This window comes from Onychomys torridus, chromosome 17 (assembly GCF_903995425.1).
Source record: "Onychomys torridus chromosome 17, mOncTor1.1, whole genome shotgun sequence".
Classification (NCBI taxonomy): domain Eukaryota; kingdom Metazoa; phylum Chordata; class Mammalia; order Rodentia; family Cricetidae; genus Onychomys; species Onychomys torridus.
The window spans coordinates 17472313-17495501 of NC_050459.1; the positions used below are offsets into that span (position 1 = coordinate 17472313).

The 23189-nt window shown below is 42.1% G+C and overlaps 1 protein-coding gene across 3 annotated transcripts in view; it reads left to right on the plus strand.

The window, feature by feature from the left end:
• The first annotated feature begins 5247 nt into the window (after positions 1–5247).
• Kat6a (lysine acetyltransferase 6A) overlaps positions 5248–23189 on the plus strand; it is an 87186-nt gene continuing 69244 nt past the window's right edge. For 2 of the 3 annotated variants that reach the window (XM_036209502.1, XM_036209504.1), the window contains exons 1-2: positions 5248–5336; positions 7818–8731. In XM_036209502.1, coding sequence (XP_036065395.1) covers positions 8132–8731 — 600 coding nt within the window. In that variant the 5' untranslated portion in view covers positions 5248–5336; positions 7818–8131. Of the gene's footprint in view, positions 5337–7428; positions 7516–7817; positions 8732–23189 lie in introns of all 3 variants that reach the window. The other variant, XM_036209503.1, reaches the window with a different exon arrangement.

The window sequence follows — 23189 nt, forward strand, 5'->3', positions numbered from 1 at the left end:
TGGATGAGCCGGGTACCCGTGTGGACCCACCGAGTCCAGGCTGTCTTTTATTTTCTCAGGTGGATTGTTGGTGAGTTCTTTCCTGGGTTCTGGACCTCCCATGGTTTGGTTTTCAAGATGGATGATGAAGGACCTGTGACAGCTACCGATCTGGTCTGCTTTCAAGTATTTCAGGTTTCTAGCTCGTTTGCTTTGAAAGCATTTTTAAGACATTTAGCTCAGTTTTGTTGGTTTGCTTTCTGGTCTCTAAAGGCAATTTGGTTTTTGAAACTTTGAAGGCATTTTGGTTTCTGTTTTATTATCATTTGGCCTGTGTTTCCTGATGCTCTTCAAAATGTAATTCTGCTTTCTCCATGATGCTCTCTCCTCTGACATGGCCAAGCCTGTCACAAGAATTGTATGAGTGCCTGATCATAAAGACCCCTTATTTCCTCCCATCCATGTGTCAGGGAAAACACCCCACAGCATGCAATGACCTCAGGCCTAATCGAGAACTGAACAGACAAACCCCATTAGGTCAGAAGGATTTTATTGGCACTCCTAGGACAAGATACACATAAGGGAATGATTGGTCACCAGTGTCTGGAACACACTCACATTTGTGTAAACAGGCAAGATAACCCTGAGGTCCAGTGGGAGAAGGTGGGGACCTCATGATGGAAGCTGAGAAAGCCAGTCCCAAGAGTAGCACATAAATCAACGTAAACACATATTCCCCAGCTAGCACAGACAAGCACATTTTCTTTCGACTTAAAAGGAATAAGAGACAGTTTGTTCTACAGCAATTCTGAGTGACTGTGGCCCAGGAACACAGATTTGGGTTACTCCGAATTCTATGTTCCAGTGTGGAAGGAGTTTCGTGAAGTTTAATGTTATAGTTTTACAGAAGCTATATAAAGAAAGCTATAAATCAAGGCAAGGTTAAAAGACATTGGTGGGTACATCACAGAGGCAGGCACATCAAAATCAGTAAAGGTGTTCTAAAGGCCTAAGATGCTACCTGGTGACATCCGGAGCTTTTAAGTTAATAAATTACAGTAGGTCTTATCTGTTACTCACCTTTGACACAGAGGTAGGCAAGGAATGGCTTGTTCCAGGGCTAAAGCCAGGCCCAGGTTAGGTAATTAGTCTCTGGATCTGTTACATTTCATTGCACTGCAGTTCCCATCAGTTAATCACTCCCTGCAGACACATCTTCTTTCCAGGGCTTCCCATTCATAATGCTCTCTGTTGACCAAGGATCCCATTTTATGCATGCGGGGACATGTTATTTATGAAATATTATAAAGTCCCTCATAGCTAGGAAGGCTCATTCCTAGGATCTGATGTAGATGAGCTGAGTAGTGTGCAGGACAGCTGTTTTCGGGAGAGATGAACAGCTGGTAAAGCCATTAAGAAAGAAACTCCTGATCATATCAAAACTATTAGCCATCATGACCCAGATATGGATTATTTTTCCTGCACTCTCTTCATCTGACATAACATTTACATGTGACACAGAGCAGTGTTACTAGGTCTAAACTTAAGTAATCAAGAACAAAGTGGCCTAATGGCACAAAGGTAACAGATGAAGGACACATGTCTAAAATAACAAAAACTGGCCTAATTTAGAAACTAGATTGACTATATGTTTCCCTTGTATTTATAGTTATTTCGACTCTGTGAGCTATCTCACTTGTATTTAAATGCTTAGAAACAGAACTTTGAACTTTGAATGAAGCCACTGTAGTATCATCGCCCCCACTTTTAGCTAATAAAATAAATGCTGTTTAATTCATTTTTAAATGACAGCTAATCATTCTTGTATCTAAAATGTTTTAGTTTTTAGATACAAGAACCACCAGTACTTAAGGTATAAAACATCAAGAATGTTGTTATTAGAGATTGATGTCTTTTGTATAACTTGGATAAAAAAGGTTAACACAAATCTTTGGGTCTCTCTAACTAAAGTAAGTGGAGTTCAAATTTAATTAAAAAACTTTTTTTTGATTTATCCAGGTATAGTTAACATATGTGTATACACACACACACACACACACACACACACACACACACAGAGAGAGAGAGAGAGAGAGAGAGAGAGAGAGAGAGAGAGAGAGCGAAAACTCTTGAATCTTTTAAACACTAGTTTTGAATAAGGTAGGGGTTTAGGGTAAGCAAACAATTATAACAAAAAGGCATGATCAAATGAAAGGATGTAATATCTTCATTTGTAACTTCATAAAAACCGAAGTTAATATTATTTTATCACTTAGAAATATACCAGGTAGAAATATTAAATATCATAGGCAATTTTTTTTTGTCTAATTACAAAAGCCTTTTCTTTTTAGATAGTCAGTTATTGCTTTAACCATAAAAAAAAATTCTGTTTGGAGAGTTGTATCTATTTTGAATATTCTAACAAATTGAATGGTGATCGTGAAACTTGCTTAATGGACAAATATTTAAATCTGTTTTACCTATGAATTAAAATTAAAATCACAGTCCTCATCTAAGGCTAAAGAAAACCAAATGACTTCATCAACTAATAGGAAAAGTAGCCATCACATCAAAGACTCCCTTCTGATGAAATGATCAGAACTGTCTCTAGGTACTTCTAATTCAACCCTAGAAAAACTCAAGGGGGTGAATGTTCTCACATCATCGGAGAGCACATTCATGTGAACTTTGAAAATGCCAGATGATACTCATCTTTAACACCAATGACAATTGAGTACATAGTAACTACACATCTCTCTTACTTTTTGTCTCTTAAATACTTCAGTAACTGGATTTTTTTTATAAATAAATCTTAAAGACATCTTATTGTGAAACAGATGTCTCTCTCTCTTTTTTGTTTTTTAAGATTTATTTATTTATTATGTATACAGAAGAGGGTGCCGGATCTCATTATAGATGGTTGTAAGCCACCATGTGGTTGCTGGGAATTGAACTCAGGACCTCTGGAAGAGCAGTCGGTGCTTTTAACCTCTGAGCCATCTCTCCAGCCCAGTAACTGGATTTTTATAATTGTCTAGGATATTAAATATCCCACCTGGTAAATTTCTAAGTGTTAAATAATACAAATAAATAATCTTGGCTTTAATGAATTTACGAATGAAGAAATTACATCCTGGGCCGTAGTCACACAGAATGGATGGAGAATAAGCTCTCTTATACCCTTTAAGATGAGGGCTGTGGTTTTTTTGGTTGACAGAGGAAATAACCTTCAACTCTCTGAACTGTCACAAAAATCAACAAACAAAACAAAAATCCCCAACAAAACCTAAGAGTTAAGCTAAAATAAATCCTGTCCTTTTGGATGGCAGGTGTCTTTTTCACTTGCAAAAACTAATTTGTCTTTGCTGCAAAACTTACAAAGATCTCTGTGTATGCCATTTATTAACATATATCTAAAAAAATAAGTATGTGTCACCAGACGGTGATATTACATGCCTTGCTCAATCCCCCTCCATCACAGTCCCTTGACACAGATTACTCACTGCTCTTGAGCTGAGTGGTGATCCTCCTGTCTCCAAATTTCTCTTCTAATAGTAATGTAATGTCATCCGGGGCTTGGAAATAAGCGATTAAGGGTGATTCAATAAATCTACAACTGCTTGTTATCAATGTCAATGTCATTGTATAGGGCACTGCATGCCCTTCATGTGAGTTTTCCAGGCATTACTAATATGGGATGGCTTTAACAGCCTACAGTGCTTAATAGTCTGGCCAAGAATTGGGGTGGAGAAGGGCTACACAGATCTAAAAGCAGAGAATGAGGTTTTGAGACAAGACACGAGGTGGAAACTTATCTCTCAGCAGCTTACAATTGCTTATTCACTAAAAGTGAGCCCTAACCTTTGTACATCATGTTGGTTAGACTCTGTAGATGCCAAACGGCACCGTGGAAGAACATTTATCTGGGACTATATTAAAATGATTAGGACTACACCTCAAGTGTAAAATGAATAAAGCAAATGCTACATTAGTTCAGAAAATAAGTAAACACCAAAGGTATAGCAGCAACTAGCAGGTGTTTTTTCCTGTTTTTTATTTTTTAAGGTAAAGCTGTGATAAAATGACGTCGGGGTCACAAAGCAGATAAAAATCGGGTAGCAGCAATACACTTTTCAAACTGTTGAGCACTTAAAATGTGTCTTTCCAATGAAGGAGTATGAGTGTGTGACACAATCTCCTAAGAGTTTTTACTGGACCAAAGACAAGACAAAGAAACAGGTAGCCAGTAGTGGACAGACCTGCCCTGGCTGAGTGTCACTCTGAGGTTCGGCCATCACTGTGGACGCAAGCAGAATCTGCACAGGGCCCGAAAGGATAAGACCCAGGTCCTACATGCCAGTGTGTGTCATAACAGCTATGTGACCTTGCCCAAGTCCTAGCAACCGAGCTCGGTGGGTGATGTTTCTTATAAAGATGTTTCCATGGAGGTCTAGCAACTTCTGGGCAGGAGGACAAGGAGTGTGCCGGGGCGGGCATCTTGCTAGCTGACAGGGTATCCAAGTTCATGCCCTCTCCCCTTGCTGGCCAGACTCGATTCTTTGAGCCATCGGGATGAGCGGTATGAGTGTAGGGGGCAGACAGGCGAGGGTGAAAACAACTTGTGTGCACGCCTGCGACCCGCGTCTCCCCGCCCAGCACTGGGGCTCGGCGCCGCGCCGCGCCAGGGCAGCGGCACCCCGGAGGCAGACACGGTGCGAGCCCGGGCGACAGCAAGTGCCTGGGAATGGCAACAGACGCCGCGCGCCCGCCCGCCCGCCCGCCCGCCGGCCCGCGCGCGCGGGGCGACTCGGAGCTGACTTAGCGACCGGTTTCGGCGTCGCGCCGGAGCCGCCCCACCCAAGCGCCTGGCCCCAAGTTTCCCGGGCTATGTAACCCGGGTGCACCTTCCGCTTCGGGGGGCCTCGCCATCCGCCAGACCTCAGCGCCGGCGAGAGGAGGAGGGACGCCCCCAGCTGTTGGCCTCCAGCCCGGCCAACTCCCGCTCCCAGCCTGGCTTCGGCCTTTTGTACCCGCCCCACGTGACCCGCCCAGCGGCTCTTCCCTCCCCGGCCGCCCCGCCCTCCGGCCCTTCCCGGCGACCAGCCGGCTCTTCCAGCTACCGGCTGCCCTCCTGCCGCGCTCCCCCGCTCCTCCCCGCCCTCCCGCGCAGGCTGTTCCAGCTCCCTCCCCAGGCAGCCGTTCCCTCGCGACGCTCCCCTCCCCCCGCGGCTGTTCCGCCGCCTGGCCTCCCCTCCCCCCAGTCGGAGCTCACTGTCTCCAAGATGGCGGCCGTGTCAGTTTGGGGCATCTCCGCGGTCCGGCCCGGGCCCCCGGGATCCCGGCTGTCTTCCCCCCAGGTAAGTGGCCGAGGGGCCGCCCCCGGTCGCTTCCAGCTGCCGAGCCCGAGGCGAAGCCGCCCCGGAGTCTCCTTGGGCGCCTCGCGGGGTCGGCGGGCTGCTGCAGGCCCCGCCGCGGCCTGCGCCGCCTCCCGCTGCTCTGCGCCAGGCCTCGGGCTGGGCGCCGCGGCCGCCCCCTCGCGTCCGACTCCGCGGCCCAGCCCGCGCCGCCCGCGCCGCCCGCCCGCCCGCTCGCTCGCTCGCTCGCCCGCCCGCCCGGTCCGCGCCTACGGCTCGCCGCCCTCGCTCCGCCGGAGGCCCGTTCCGGGAGCCGCCGGCTTCCCGGGCAGCGAGCGTCCAGGCCGCGGAGCCTGGGGCTGCTGTGCGGGCTCGCCCGCTCTCCCTCGGGGGCGCGCCCGCCGTCCGCCCGCCGCTCCCGGCGCCGGGCGCGCACTCCGGGCTGTGCCGAGTGCGCGGAGACCCGAGCGGGGTTGAGCCGAGCCGGGGTGACAAGGCTGGTGGGTGCCGTGGTGTGGAGCAGGCGGCACGTGTGGTGGTGTGTCTGTCGGACTGTCAGCCCCGGGCCGGGACGGGTGGCGGCGGGTTTGCCTGTCAAGAGCTCTGCGACTTTGGGCCGGACCTGCCCGACCTGTCAGGCTCCGTCACAGCCGGTGTCCCCTCACTGCTCTTGGGAGCCGGCCCCTCGGAGGAGCTGAGAGCTTGGGGCTGGGGACAGAGCTTACGGTGCTCTTAACTCCACGTGATTTCATTGTTAACTTACTCTTCGGGCTGTGTGTTTCCATAGAATGGGAACGGCGGCGAAGCAGCCCGCCGCCAAACTCTTAGGCTCTGCCGCTTCAAGTTTTTAAAGTTCCTCGGGTTTTTAAATCGAGGGCGCGAAGATGTGTCTTGGCTTGGGAGGCAGAGCGGGAAGGGCTTTTGGAGCCGGCTGGTCCGTCTTGCTAGCAGCTAGTGTACTTTCTGAGAGTTCGGGTTCGGACCCTCAGCGCCTTGGTTTGTGCAGACCTGGGGATTGGGGAAACTTCCGGCCGGAAAGACAATGAGTGACTGTCACTCATTCTTTCACCTGGAATCTTAACCACATAGGACGCTCCCGGCTTCTTAGATCCCAATTCTCGTTATTTTAAAGTTAATGTCTATATATACAAGCTTTACTGGAGTCGTAATCCTGTTACTTCTTCTCTTAACGCTTTCACCAAAACGAAGCTGCTTTCCCCCCTCCCCCGGAGACTTATTTGAGTTAGCTTATTTTGAAATACATTCTGCCCCTGGTGCTAATGTTTTGTTGCACCCCCCTTTCTTTCTTATTGGTGTTATAATTCTGTTTCTTCCTCAACATATATCAGTTTTCCTTTTGCTTTTTTTTTTTTTTTTTTGGGAGCTGAGGATCGAACCCAGGGCCTTGCGCTCTACCACTGAGCTAAATCCACAACCTTTCCTTTTGCTTTTAAGGACACTATTAAGACTACTTGCTGGAGAACATGACTTCCCCCCTCCCTTTTTTCTGGCTGTATTTATGTTATACATGCTCTCCAGAACAGGGTGAAGTTCAAAGTTAAACTTAGTTTTGGAGGGAAAAATTTAGAATTCATTATTTTAGCGATTAAAAAATGTGTATCTGCCGGATTATTGATCCAGATTATTGAGTAGTATGTTTGTTTTTGTTTTGCTGACTAGTGTTCACTCTGAGATAGTAATTTCAGATTCACATCTTTATCAGATATAGTCTCTATAAACAGACAAGCAATACTTATTTTCTATACATTTCATGTGTAGCGTGTGCATTTGATCCCAGTGATATTTCTAGTTTATCTGTGCATTGTTTATAAGCACTTTGACTGTTGTTATTCTCTTCAGTATATAGTGTTAGTGAAAGTTCGGATCAAATTGGGTTATTTCAGAGTTCTCTAAGCACTTTCACATCAAGCTATTTTCATTTGCATTATTGTCCTTATTGCAATACACGAAGCATGCTTATTTCCTGTAGTAGATGAACTAGTCCAATCGTCCTCAGTGGTTTTCTGCATAGCTTATTGGCTGTTTTCTCTCCACTGGAATTTTGAAAGCTGATTCACTCTTGCTTTCATTGCAGGATTCTTTCTACTAACCCAGACACTTGTTGAAGTGCTGAATAGTTTCTTGGGGAAAAATATGGAGGAAGAGTTGAACCCGTAGACTGGTGAGCACAGATTTCGGAGGACAAACTAGCACTCCTTTGGTTACTTAGAGCTTAAGGTCATTCCTGGAGCATCTCATTCGATTTTCTCATTTTACCTTAAATACTCATGTCTTTTTTTTCCTTCTGTTTTTATTCCAGTGGTTTCCAGTGATTGTTTTGGAATATTGATAGTACCATATTTAAACTCTAAAGAGTACTTGATAAACACATTGTTTTAAGAAAAGACTAGGATGTTTCAGTTGATAACTTTTTTATATAGTGGGCCTTGATAGAAAACTGACATTATTTTAATTGCTTTTCAGGCGTAAGATGCTCATTTTCTGCTTGAAGCTGTGAATGAGATGTTTGGAGTACAAGAGTATATTTGGAATAGAGACCAATGTGTGGTGCTATTGAGGATTTCCGAAGACACTTCAAAAAAAACAATTGTTTTGATTTCTAAGGTAAAAGTAGGTTGCAGTTCTGTTTTGTGAAGGAGGGAAGACTCAGGCCAGAAATCTTGTATGCTATGGTTAACTGGTTCCCACCCTCCGAGAATCTTGTTTTCCATGGTGTAAGACTTACTCAGCATCAGGATAAGGGGTAGCGACTCTATGGATATACGGAATCCCTCACCATGGTAAAACTCGCTAACCCGTTGTACACGGAGTGGATTTTGGAGGCCATCAAAAAAGTCAAGAAGCAGAAACAGCGACCTTCAGAAGAAAGGATTTGCAATGCAGTGTCTTCATCCCATGGCTTGGATCGCAAAACTGTTCTAGAGCAGTTGGAGTTGAGTGTTAAAGATGGGACAATTTTAAAAGTCTCAAACAAAGGTCTCAATTCCTATAAAGATCCTGATAATCCTGGGCGAATAGCTCTTCCTAAACCCCGAAACCATGGAAAATTGGATAATAAGCAAAGTGTGGATTGGAATAAATTACTCAAACGGGCATTTGAGGGCTTGGCAGAGTCTGGTGGCTCAACTTTGAAAAGTATTGAACGCTTTTTGAAAAGCCAGAAGGATGTGTCTGCTGTCTATGGAGGCAATGCTGCCTCTGGCTTTCACCAGCAGTTGAGATTGGCCATCAAGCGTGCTGTTGGCCATGGCAGACTCCTTAAAGATGGACCTCTCTACCGGCTCAACACTAAGGCAGCCAGTGCTGATGGGAAGGAGGGTTGTGAGTCGCTCTCCTGTTTACCTCCAGTGTCGCTGCTTCCACATGAGAAAGATAAGGTAAGAAGCATTCGCATCAGTGTTGACAGTGCAGTGAAGACTAGGATTCATGTTCACATTTCTAGGAAGATACATAGATGGTCAAGACTCAGGAAACTTTGGAGAGTTCCAGCTGTGAAAACTTAATAGATGCTAATTGTTCTAGGACTTGAAACTCTTTGAAGTCTAAGATTCACAATATAGAATGTTGATTTAACTACAAGAACATATTTAGCTTAGCATGAAAACTTTTGATCAGAGGTTCTTACAGTACCTTACTATTGCAACTTGATGAACTTAGAAATGCTGAAGAGTTGACTTTGAAAGGAGTGGCTCACTCCAAGGAATTTTTTCTTTCTTTTTCCATTTTGTTTCAGGCTGTCATTAGACAGGAATGAGACATATTCTTATGATCCAGAGTAGGGGCTAGCACATCCGTTATTCTTATTCCTGTGCTTTGTATAGCTTCCTATCATGTGTTATATTTTGTTTTGTTTTGTTTTTTTTTCTGAGAAATGGGGTCTTGCTATAAAGCCCAAGCTGGCCTCAGACCTTATCATCTTCTTGGCTCTGTCTTCCAAGAAGGGCTGGAATTACAGGTGTGTGCCACCACACCCAGGGTGGCTTTGTATATGATGAAATACTAAATGTTATTATTTGTGACACCTATAGTTATATGGGACAGGAATACACTATTCTGTATTATAGAACGTTCTGGAGCGTTTTGTCCAGACACACGCACCTTACTCTGTTGTGTGCTGTTGCTGTCATTTTAGGTACTTGTGGATGTGGCTTAGCAGTACCTTTTGGCCCTTAGACTGTTTGGGGCCAGGAAGACTTGTGTGTGACTGTTCTTTTACATTGCTGGGGTGTCTTATGTCAGTAGAAGGTACTCTGAATTGTTACTTGTAGAGTGAGTATTAGTTTGTTGTACACCTTAGTGTATATAGCATGGAAACTACTTCTGGGAGAAGGTTTTGTTGTTTAATTTTTGAAATTGTAATATAATTACAACGTTTCTCCATTCCTTCTCCTCCCTCCAAACCCTCCCATACACACCTCCCCACTCTTCTTCAAATTCATGGCCTCTTTTTTCACTAATTGTTATTGAATACATATACATACATACACATATATTTACTTATATACATCGCATATATATATATACACACACACACACACACACACACATACACATACACATACACATACACACACACACACACACACACACACACACACCTACCTGATTATAGCCTGTTCAGTCCTTACGTGTTACTTGTATGTATGTTTTCATGGCTGTTTGGCACTGGACAACCAATTGTGCTTTTCCCCTGGGGAAAGCCACCTCTGATTCTTAGCTTTCCCCAGTTGCTTGTAGTTCCTTGTATAGGGGTGAGGCCTTGTAGACTTTTTCTCTGTCTAGTTTGGCATACTCATTGGTATCGTCCTTGTTTAGTTTTGTAGATGTATCCATTGGGACTGGAGTCTACAACTGCATATTGATTGGTGGTGGTTTTCTGTAGTAGTCTCCGGTTGTTGCAAAGAGAAGTTTCCTTGATGAGGGGTGAAGACTACACTTCTCTGTGGTAGAAGGACAGATGTTCATAGACTGTTGTTAGGGAGTTAGTAAATTAGTGGTTGTAGTTTCTTCTCCAGTAACCATGACTTCATCAGCACCGAGTAGTTAGCTAGGTCTCCAGTATCACCTTCTTGCTGAGCAGGTCTGAAGTCCAATCAGAGAGCTGCTGGTTGCAGCCAAAGTCTGTGTGCCACTGCTACACCCTGAAGGTTATTGTGCCCTGTTGGTCCTTGATGTGCTTCATAGGCATCATAACTGGGTAGGACTGTGGTTGCCTCCCTCCTTTGGAACCTTACATGGTGCCTTCTGGTACTATGAAAGCTAGTCCTCAGGGAGGGGACATTCAGGTCAGTTCCAGCTCATCCTCTGGGCTTTGTGTCTGAAGAGCATGGTGTCTTCAGTGATGGGGACTTACCTTCCACCTCTGGAGGGCAACCAAAGGCAACAGCAATGGATGCAGAGTCTCTTGGACAGCCCTGACCAACAACTCAAAAGAGGTTTCTCATGGCTGGTGTTGGGTTTATATTTGGTGGTCTTTGGCTATTAGAGAGGGCACCATTAGTCCGGATGTGAAAAATTCATGAAAACTATGTATGTTAATGCACGTTTATACACAGAATTCCATGTATTGTGTGTGTGTGTGTGTGTGTGTGTGTGTGTGTGTGTAAGTGGTGAATGGTATGATTCCTGTGGCTTTTACAGATGTCCTTACTGTTATTATGCTCACCTCTCCCTCCTCCTGCATTCACCTTCTTCCCCTGTCCCTAAAGAGTACCTCCTTTCCCATCGTCCCTGTCAATCACTTGTGTCCTGCTGTTCCTCTTTACCTCCTTCCATTTCTGCATTTACCTCTCTTCCCTCTGGAAGGAGCCTCCTGTGTATATTATATTTTACTGTCACGTGTGTGTGCTCACAAAGGCAAGAAGAAGGTGTCTGATCCTTTAGAGCTAGAGGAGTAGATGGTTGTGGGTCGCATGAAGTGGGCACCGCCAACTGAACTTGGGTCCCGTGGAAGAGCAGCAAGAGCTCTTAATCTCTAAGCCATCTCTCTAGCCTTCATTGTAGTTATTAGCATCCCATTAAAAATAACAATTAGAGTATTTTTCTTTTGTTTTCTTGTGTGTGTGGGTGTTGAGACAGTGCCTTTTTAGGTAGCCCAAATTGGGCTCAGCCTTATAGAACTCCTCCTGCCTCATCTCCTAGTACTGGGATTAGAGGCATGTACCATCATGTCTGGCAGTGGTATATTTTATTGGTGAATTATTTTATTTATTTATTTATTTGGAGCTGAGGATCGAACCCAGGGCCTTGTGCTTGCTAGGCAAGCACTCTACCACTGAGCTAAATCCCCAACCCAATTATTTTATTTTTTAATAATAGTTTTTTATTTTATAAAATTATAATTGTACCAATTGCCCCTTCCCTTTCCTCCTTCAAACCCCTATTGCCCCTCCCTAGTCTCTCAAATTTATTGCCTTTTTCTTTATTTGTTGTTACATATAGTTACATATATACATATAAATGTATCTACTTTTCTAAATACATAAATCCAGCCTGCTCAGTCTGTGTACTATTACTGTATGTCTGTGATCTCAGGCTCGGGACTAGAGGCCCAGTTAGGGGACTTTTCCGTGTAGAAGCCTATTTCTCTCTCTAGCATTCTTCAGTTGCCTGCAGCTCTTTGTTTAAGCTTGTGTTCCCTCACACTTCCCTCTTCTATGGTAGCATGTCCGTTGGGGTCTTCATAGTTCAGGACTTGTTTAGGTAGCCATGTTAATGGACTTCATGGGTATAGCCTCTGACATTTCTGGGAGACAGACGCAGTCTTACAGCAAACTTCTGTTCCCCATCTTTCCTCCTGCTCTTGTGAGATGAGCCCTGAGCCTGGGTGCAGGGTTTGTGTTGTGCCTTAACAACTCTCGTTTTGACCAGCTGTAGCTTTCTGTAATGGTCTCTGTTGCACAGGGCAGTGTCTTGGAGGAGCAGTGAGAACTGCACTTAGCTGTGGGTTTGAGGATGCATACTGAGATTGGAGTTGGGGATGATGCTGGGTTAGTGAAGATCCAGGACTTCACTAGCCCTGGGTAGTTGGCTAGGTTTCCAGTACCAGGCGTTGAGTTGCCTCTTGTTGAGCAGGTCTTAAGTCCAGCTAGAGAGCTGTTGGTTACTCACAAGGTGTGCATCGACTGCTGCATCCTTAGGGGGGTTGTGCCATGCTGGCCGTTGTTGGGGGTCACAGGTGTTATAGCTGAGCAGGACTGTTGGTTGTGGACCTTCCTTAGAAGTTTGCATGGTGCCTTCTGGTAAGATGAAGGCTAGTCCTCAGGAAGGAGCTATAGGTCAGATCCAGCTCAGGTCCTCTGGGTCCAGTGTCTGAAGTACATGGTTTCTTCACCAAGAGGACTTGTCTTCCACCTCTGGGGGGGCAACCAAGGACAACAGCAGTGGGCTATATGTTTTGGGAGTCTCAGTCTCTTGGACAGCCCTGACTGCCAACTCAAATCAGGGCTTCTCATGCCTGGTGTTGGAGTTTTTATTTATAGCTTATGGGGGTATTGTCAGCCCAGATGGGAGGATTTCATTTAAACTATATATGTGTATGTGTATACACACTTAGATGTTATTATATGTAATTTTAGCTAGATAGATAATAATATGCTTACAACTCTTTTAGACAGTCCTTACTATTATTTTACTCCCTCCCTCTTTCCTCTGTATTTACCTCCCTTCCCCCCAAGGTCTCCCCCATCCCCATTTTTCCTTCTCAGATGACTTGAACCCTGATAGTCCTCTTTATTGCTCTTCCTTGCCCCATGGTCCCTTTATACTTTCTTGGTTTCTGCATTTACTCCAGGTTATATACTCACATCTGAAGACTTGGAACTAGGAACCACAAGTAGAACATGTGATGTTTGTCTTTCTAGGTCTCGATTACCTCCCTCAATAGGATCTTTTCTAGTTTTATCCATTTACCAAGGGTCCAATATAATACATTTTAATTTAAAAAGATGTATTGAGTTAGTGGCATTGCTGTGCATCAGTTACTGTATGTTTCTATTAGAATGCCTCAGTACTTGCATTTATAATAATTCTCTTTGCATGAACTTTCTCTTTCTCTGTGTGTATTTGTCAGTCTGTCTGTTTGTATGCAGGAGTCTTATACAGGAACTCTAAGATTGAGCTGTCACTGAGCTACATGTAACATTTTAATTTTTTTATGATTTTTTTTATAATTTAACTTAATTTTACATATCAGCCATGGGTTCCCCTGTCCTTCCCCCTCCTGCCCCCGCCTTCCCCCCAGCCCACCCCTCATTCCCATCTCCAGGGCAAAGACTCCCCTGGGGATTCAGCTCAACCTGGTAGATTCAGCCCAGGCAGGTCCAATCCCCTCCTCCCAGGCTGAGCAAAGTGTCCCTGTATAAGCCCCAGGTTCCAAACCGCCAGCTTATGCACTAAGGACAGGTCCGGGTCCCACTGCCTGGGATAACATTTTAATTTTAAAAATATTGGCCTTACACTAAGTGTCACTTGTGTATATTCTTAAAAAGTGGCCAGATGATAATACAGTGCAGGACAAATACAAATTCTAGGATTCTGGGACTTGACTTGTGGAAAGACCCCTGAGAGCCATCGTACAATAGTTTGCAGCTGACCTGAAGACCTTTCCTGAGGCATTGTGTTGAGGACATTTCATTCAGTAGAAAGCTACTAGTTTGCTTTGATTAGAAAGACCTGTTCATTGCTACCTAGCTGAAGTGTTTCTAACTGAAATGACTATATTTGGAAGTATATGTTTAGGAAGATTGGGGTTTCTTTTGAGTAGAGTTCCATGTGCATTGATCAATAGAGTATACTTTGAAGTTTGAGCTGTTCTCAGTTGCTTTTATATCACTGAAATTACAATTGATGAGATTTGTTCAATATTTTTAAATGATTTTCATTTCATATACTATTTTCAATAGTGTATTTCCTGAATGACTTTCCCCAAAGATGTTTAGAGCTCGCTTTCAGAATTATAATGCAGTGAACTCAAAGTGAGAAATGATTTTTCCTCTGGATGGATTATATATTTCCTCCTTTCATTATATTTTAACTATTTTCCTTCCTTTCTTTGAAACTACCTAGTCAGTTGCTATGGAAAATGGGTTGACGTGCTGTTATGAACCTCTGTATTCTAAACACAGACATATACACATCTCCAGAGTATATTTGACAGTGATGGAGAGACGAAGGTGTAGGCTAGAAGTAATTCCACTTTGAGTTGCCAATTAATTCAAATAAGTATTGAGCACCTGTGTAGGCTACACACACTACTTGGAAGTGAAAGGACCATCTCCTCTGGAATGCTGATGTATCTGTTGACTTGTTTAGCTGTGGGGTACTATATTATATAGTTTATGTTCCATGTTACTAGTCTTTTTTAAAAAGATGTATTTTTTTCTTTTATGTTGTATGAGTGTTTTGTCTGCATGTATGTTTGTGTGCTGTGTGAATGCAGTTCTCACAGAGGCCAGAAGAGAGTGTCAGATCTCCTGGAACTGGAGTCACAGATGGTTGTTAGCTGTAGTGTGAATTCTGGGAGTCTTGTAGAAGAGCAATCAGTGCTCTTGACCACTGAGTCATCTTTCTTTTTCCAGCCTTGGTGTAACTAGTTTTTTGTGATGATTGTCCAAATCATTAAAATGTTTTTCTGTAGAACATTTTTGAGCACAATTATAATTTACTGAAACATTTTGTTGGAAAAGAGGGAGTTTTAATTAATCTTGAGTGCATTACTCAGCTAGATAAGTAACCTGGATTAGAAAGATTAAGTGATAAATCTCCTGTTTCCTATAATTACTTGTTTCTCAATACAATGATTAATTAGGATAGCCCAGATTATCTAATTTAATTGGAACTTGTATTCTAAATTTGTAGAATGTATATGTGACATTCACAGAGGCTAGAGTTGTTGGATTTCACTGTGAGCAGCCCTGTGTGGTTGCCAGGAACTGAACACAGACCTTCTAGAAGAGCAGTGAGTGCTCTAAGCTGCTGAGCCCTCTCTCCAGCTCACAGCTTAGATTTGTATGCTAGAGATACTGACTAAAATGGGTTGTTAAAAAACAACAAAAAATAAATAAAATGGGATATGTTTTCAAGTTACTGAGAATGAAGACTCATAAAGTTTTAGTGGTTTGGAAATAGCCTTTATAGTATTATTGTTTCATATTTTATCTAGTTAGAATAGTGATGTTAGTAAGAATAATTTGTAATTGGTAATCAGCCTATTGTTGTGATAGTTTATTAAGAATGCAATGAATACTTGTCCTACTTAGCAGAACTATTGTTAATTTAAAAAAAGAAAACCAAAAAAACTTGTAAATGTAAAACGTAGTGCGAAAAGGATGAGGCTGTGGTGACAGAGATGGTAGAGAGTGTGCAGGACCAGCTTTGACTCATTGCACTTGCTAGTGTATGTAAGGCCCTGGGTTCGAGTCCCCAGAACTGCCCCAAATAGTAGTTCTTTTGGTCATGTTATCAAAATGGAACTGGATTAGTCTCAATTTTTAAAAATAATATATGGTATTTATACATGTGGTATAATTTTGTAAAGGCACTTAGGGATTGGCTTTTTCTGCAGATGTGTTCATTTTATTTGTGTGTGTGTGTGTGTGTGTGTGTGTGTGTCGGGGGCACATGTGTCACAGCACATGTGTGGAGGATTTTGAGACTCAAGCTAGCTTGTGTTGCGTAGCAAGAGCCTATCTAAAAAAAAAAGGTGTTACATTTAGCGCTCAATGTATATTTAGTGTTAAATATCCTGGCAAGCTTGAGAAATTTGTAATATTACTAGTAAACTTTACAGGGAAAGCAGCAGACAGCAAATTGGGGAGTGGAAAAAAAAGTGTGTAAGAGTTTACTGTCTGTAAAAGAAGATAGCTCACTCCTGTGTCTTTCCATTTGAGTAGAGTGAGTAGATTCTGTATATATAGATGTTTTATCAGACCTAGATGGGGGTGCAAATTTTCCTCCAGTAAATCGTGAACTGCTGTTTTGCAGTTCTTTTAGTTTAGCAGAGTATAGATTCTGTATTTTCTGAATCTTTGGCTACAGTGAAGCATTTAATTCCAGAGTTTTCTATAATTTATAATAAACAGAACTCAGAACATAATATATAGATGCTTTGAGTGTGGTGTTGTATATTAGTATTTCCAAGTCTATTATTTAGGGACTCTTTAAATATCTGATTAATAGTGTTTACGTTCTCTTTCAATGTTTTCTTGTTCACTCTTTTTTTTTTTATTATCTTGAGACAAGATCACACTATGGCTCAGGATGGCTTTGAATTTTCAATAATCCTCAAGGCTCAGCCTCTTAAGAGATAGAATTACCTAGATGAAAATCCCTGTTCTTTCTTTTTTTGGTAGTTTCAAGACAGGTCTCTGAATGTCCCTGGCTGTCCTGGAACTCACTATGTAGACTAGGCTGGCCTTGAACCTGCCTCTGCCTCACAAGTACTGGGATCAAAGGCATGCACCAGCACGCCCATGGAAATCCCTGTTCTTTCCAAAGCAGTAGGTTTGACATTGTCTTTAGAAAAACCCGAGGAACTTTTAAAAATAATCAAGGAAACAAATTAGACCCCATCAGAGGTGGAGAGTGTCTCTGTGAATTTAAGGTGCAGTGGAAGATAAGTACCCCTTCTCCAGTGCTTAGAGCCAGGACCTCTGGAGCAGGGACTGCTTGAGGATTGCAGGGGATAAAAGAAGTAAGTTTAATATAATAATTGAAATAGAGATAAGTGAGATAACATACTTTACACTTTGGGAAAATGTTTTGGACACAGGACTGTGTACTTCTGGAAACCTAAATTCTTTATTTCCGATTACCATTTCCTTATTTGTCCCCTTTCTCCTTATTCCTACTATTTTCACTGTTTAAGTTACCTTCATGATTCTGGTTGGGGGTACTGCATCAACACTGGTGTGTGTGTGTGTGTGTGTGTGTGTGTGTGTGTGTGTGTGTGCGTGTGCGCGCGCAAGGCCAAGTTCAACTTGTAGGAGTCAGTTTGGTTCTCTCCGTGTACTGGGTGGGTTCTAGGTTGTCATGTGTGGCTTCAAGTACTCATGGAAGCATCTCACTGGCCTTTAAATGCTATTCTAATTTCAGGGTTATGAGTTGACCTGTGTTATTCCCCGTATTCTTGCATCCTTACCTTAAAAAACTAAGGCAAACATTTTCCGTTCTCACTCTTGTACAGCACTAATTCACCCAACCATGTGATAGGGTCTGAGATTTCTCTCTATGTAATCTGTATGCATTACAGTAATTCAGTATTTCTTTCTGTCTCTTTGACTTCTTCATCCTAACACATACTCCTGTATTCTTTTTTAGAGATAGAATTGAACCTATCCATCTACATAAGCTCATTCCCCAGGAACCAGAGTTACAGACCATTATGAGTCACCATGTTGGTGCTTGGAATCCAGCTCTGGTGCTCTGGAAGAGTGCCAGTGCCTAAATCATTTCTCCAGCCCCCTGCCTTGTTACTTTCATCTCGAAGCTTCTTGTAAAAAATCAACATGTTCACTCCAGATCTGCTGCAGTCTGGCGTTTACCCCTATAATATTCTTATAATTTGTTCTTTTTCCTGTTTTGGACATGGAGTCTTGTTATGTAGCTTAGGCTAGCTTTGAACTACTTATTGATCTTGATTCTGTCTCTTGAGCCTGGGTTTACAGGTGAGTGCTACCACAACTGGCTTTAAATTGTTCTTGTTGGATGTTTTCAGGCTTGTTTTACTTGACCTGCAAGCAGCTTCTTGTACTTGTTGACTGTTCTTTTCTCCCTCTACCTCTGGGATACTTCTTTCCTAAGCATTTTTCTTCCCTCCTCCTGTCTTTCTGGTAATGACTAAAGAAACTTTCCTGGCATTTTATCTTGTGCATGTATCTTACTTATTGTTATCCTTATGGTCTATCTATTATTATTGTTTCCACCTTCCTGAGTTATCTCTAGACCTCTCTCGGCACTGATGATGAATTTCCTGTCTTAATTCTAGACCTCTCTTCTGATTTCTGGACTTGGATAACTCACTAGGTAGCTTTTATCTGTATTATTTCTCACAGGTAATGACTCTGATGGGATTTGTTATTTTTAATGTGTGTGTTCTCCTAATTTGTTACTATATAGTAAGAGCCCATTCCTATTGACTTAACTCTTAAAAATGTTATTTTTCACACCTCATTTGTTGTCTTTAGATTTAGTTCTGAGCTGTTCCCACTCTTGTTATACCTTTGAATAACTCTGTTAACTAACCTCATCTCCGTTCTAGCCTACTGTTCTCATATGCCTGACCTTAGTTCCCTCATTGGTTTTCCTCCTCTAATATCATCCTCTCTTTCTAGTCAACACAGTTGCCCAGAATGACTTCATCTGAAGGGATTAAGAACATAGGCTTAAGTCTCAGACCATTTGGGTTAGCATTCCACACTGGTACTGCTTGCTTTAAGACTTTAGGTAGTTTGCTTAATATTTCTGTACCACATTTTTTCCCTATAAAATGGAGATTAACAGAGTGTTTATTTTATAATGTAGCTATGAGAGTTTATGTTAATGTATATCAGTGTTATGAAACTTGTGTAGTGATAAAAGTACTGTTGAGCTATGGTCTTCTCTAGTAGCCATATCCAGAATTAGCAAATGAGTTCTTAAAAGGTGACTATTTCAGAAACTGAAGTATTATTTTTATTCATCTGTAATTCAGGTGCAATAGCCACACAAATAGTTGCTGTACTTGACAATATAGAGCATATAAAATCCTAGGAATAGAACAAAGGTGCTTTATGTTTGCTGGTGTTACCACTTGTTAAACTTAAAATTACCCCTCTGTTTAAACGCTTTCGTACCGTAACATATATGACTTGTGACCCTGCCACTTGAGTTGCTCTGTGTTCTACTATATGAGAGTCTATGCCATTGTACTCATGTGTATACCATGTGGATACTGGGAACAGAACCCAGAACCTTGGCAGGAGCAGGAAGTGCTCTTAAACAGTTGAACCTTCTTTCTAGTCCCCTAGGTCTCAGTTTTGAAGTCACTACCCTTCCAAACCAACATTGTGTTTTATATGTTTTTTATTTTTATTTATTTTATTTTGAGATACTGTCTCACTGTGTAGCCCTGGCTGGCCTTGAACTAACAGAGATCTGCCTGTCTATGCCTCCCAAGGGCTGGAATTAAATTCATGCACCACCAAATACGTTCAGCATGCTTTGTGTTTTTTAAATTTTATTTTAATTTTATGTGTATGGATGAATGCTTCACCTGCATGTGAATAGTACCCACAGAAGCCAGAAGAAGGTATTAGATCTCCTGGAACTAGAGTTAGAGATGGTTGTGAGCTGCCATGTGGGTGCTGGTAACAGAACCTGAGACCTGAAAGATCAGCCAGTGCTCTTTACTGCTGCTTCATCTCTCCAGCCCTATGCTTTGAACTTTTAAAGAAGCCTTTATTACAGTACTATGCTTTAATTGATTTATGGTTAGGGTAACTTCCACCCAAGTAGGATATAGTTACTTACTTTAAAGCAGCAAGGGGAAAGAAGGGTTTGCTTATTGGAAAACTGATTCAGCAGGGGAGGAGCACATCAGTGAGGCAAAGGTGAACACTTTCTTCTTGTTGTGTAAGAGAAGACCAGATTTTTAAGCCAGGCGGTGGTGGCGCACACCTTTAATCCCAGCACTCGGGAGGCAGAGGCAGGTGGATCTCTGTGAGTTCGAGGCCAGCCTGGGCTACCAAGTGAGTTCCGGGAAAGGTGCAAAGCTACATAGAGAAACCCGGTCTCAAAAAACCAGGAAAAAAAAAAAAAAAAGAGTAGACCAGATTTTAAAGACCAGATTTTAAAGACTGGTTTCTCAGTTTAGAAGACAAGAAAATGCATTGTTTCAGTAGAAGCCGGTAGGCTTCCCACCACAGCTCTCAGTTTGGAAGACACACTCCTTTTCACTGTTGCTATCATCTCAGGCTTCATGACGTTCTCACCCCATGATGTTCTCAGGGAGACCACACAGGGATGAGAGGGTTGGGACATGTGTAAGAACAACTAACATTCATTACACACTCGGATGAAACGATCAAAGATAAGACGCTTTTTAAAGGTAAGAGGTAACAAGTACTGGTAGATAGAATTTTAGAGTATTGTTGGTAAAAATGTAAATTAGGGCAGCCACTGTGGGAAACAAGATGGAGGCACCTCAAAACATTAAAAGTGTAATTATCACACGACCCAACTATCTTTTTTTCTGGGTATATGACCAAAACAAATGAAGATACTAGTTTCTGAAGATGTTGATATATATCATCATTAAAGCATAACACTTGATAGCCAACATAGGGAAATAATGTATGTGTCTATTGAAGCGTCAGTGGACAAGCTGAATACACGTGCATTCATTATTCTACCTTAAAACAAAGCAGAGTCATGCCATTGCCATAATATGGATAAGGTTGTAATACATTAAGTAACAAGGCTAGGCAGTAAATAAAACAAGGTGTGTGTGTGTGTGTGTGTGTGTGTGTGTGTGCGCGCGCGCGCGCACGCACACACACACACACACACACACACACACATTCTAAAAAACAACGGAAGGAGTTGAAGACCCAGCAGTTCTGTGGAAATTAGATGTAAACCAACAATGAAAGTCACGGTATGTGGAATACACAGGTCTGAGGATCTGACATAAATAGGAGAGCTGTAACTAATAGTAACATCTATAAATAAATATCTGTGAATTTTCCTGAGAAGGAGTACATTTAAGGTACTGGTGCCACAGCAGATATAAAGGAAGTCAAGAATGGTAGATGTGTAAATTTGCTTGTACCATTTTATATTCTTACATACATAACACATAGATATATATCATCAGTCATTTTAGTATGTATATAAGTCAAAATATATGGTATAGCTTAAATCTATGTAATAAAAATAGTGGAAAATCCTAAGTTTTAGGACAGTTAGCACAGATAAATCAAGACAGATTAAATAATAAGTTCATTTTATTGCCAAGCAAAAGAAATGTTTTATATGGTTGCTTTGTGGTCAGGTTTTATAAGGATAAAAAAGAAACATAAATGACAGTATATTGGTTAATGTGCTAGGCAAGTACCTGCTATAATTTGTTATTAAATTTGTGCTTTGGGGTGTTGGGAACTTTTTATATGTAATTTTTTCAGTTGACTTTCTTTTATTTCTCTTGCACACTACATAATTCATTTGGCTTTGACATTTGTTTGTTTGCTCTTTTTAGATTAAAATATAGTCTTTAAATTTCTACGTTTGTTTTGTTTGAGACAAGCTCTGACCTCACACTGTGTAGCTAAGGTGACTTCGAACTCTTGATCTTTCGCCTCTGAATCCCAGGTGTTGGGATTAGAGCTGTGTGCCACAATGGATTCTCATTTCTTAACTTTCAAAGAAGACTGATACACATAGTTTTTTTTTTTTATGGTGCCATCAGCTAAGAAGAACAAACCTAGAGAAGGAAAAGAGAGGTAACATCTTTTCCCATAAACTTCATGGAGGTGGTGCTGTCATGTTAAGTATTTCAGAAGAATTTTCCTTTCTCTTACTTATATTCTTCATGCTCAGCACTTTCTAGCCACATGACACTGCCTTTGTAGAAAGTCTTACAAAGCCCATGAAAATGACAAGCCTTGAAAAAGTCTTGAGTGTTCTTTTTGCATTTGTCATATGTGTCTGTTAAACCATTCATGAAATTGTAGGTGCTATTGATCCTTGTATACAGCTCTTAAGATGTCTAGAAAATTTTTTCACATTGTCATTGCCAGGTTTGAATTTCAAATGATAGAAACTCAGTTGGTAGGATAAATTGCTTGCTGTACAAGAGTGGGGACCTGAGTGCAGATTCCCATGTTTTAATAGCAGGGTTTTTACATTTTGTAAATTCCAGCTTTGGGGTTTGGGAGATAGAGACAGGAGAACCTGTGGAGCTCCTTGGGTAGCCTGCCTTGCCAAATCCAGGTTCAATGAAAGACGGTCTCAAAAATAAATGAATGAATGAATGAATGAATGAATGAACGAACGAACGAATGTAGAAAGCAACTATGGGAGACACCCAGTAGTGGCTTCTGCTCTCCACATGCACATATGCACCTATATCTATATGAACACATACATACACACCACACACGTGAAACAAAAGATTATTATCCTGAACTGCAGAAAGGAGGATGTACATAGGTTATGTGAGTGCTATGCCATATTATCTGAGACTTTTGAGCATCCCTTAGGTTTTTTTTTTTTTTTTTTTTTTCTGTTTATTTGTTTTTCAAGACAGGCTTTCACTGTGTAGTTTTGTGCTTTTCCTGGAACTCGCTCTGTAGACCAGGCTGGCCTCGAACTCACAGAGATCCGCCTGCCTCTGCCTCCTGAGTGCTGGGATTAAAGGTGTGTGCCACCACTGCCAGCAGGCGCATCCCTTAGATTTTGGTGTCTTTGGAGGTGGGGACGGGAAATAATTTCTTGTGGATACTAAGGGACTATTGTACTTCCTTAACCCTCATTCAATTACCATCTTTGTGAGATTATATTTTTTATGCTCTGCATGATGCAAATATTGTGCTTTGCAAAAATCTAAAGGGCTTTATGTGTAGATTCTGGGTCTTGATTGATTGATTGGTTTATTTTGTGCATGCATGTCGGTGTATGTGTGTAGGTGAACAAGAGTGTGTGGGTGTGTGTAGAAGGCAGAGCACAAGTTCTGGTGTTGGTCTTCAAGGGCCATCCACCTTTTTTTTGAGACAGGTTTTTCACTGGCTTGAAACTTGCAAGTAGACTAGACTAGCTGGTGTACAGCCCCAGGCCTTTGCCTGTCTGCCTCTGCAACAC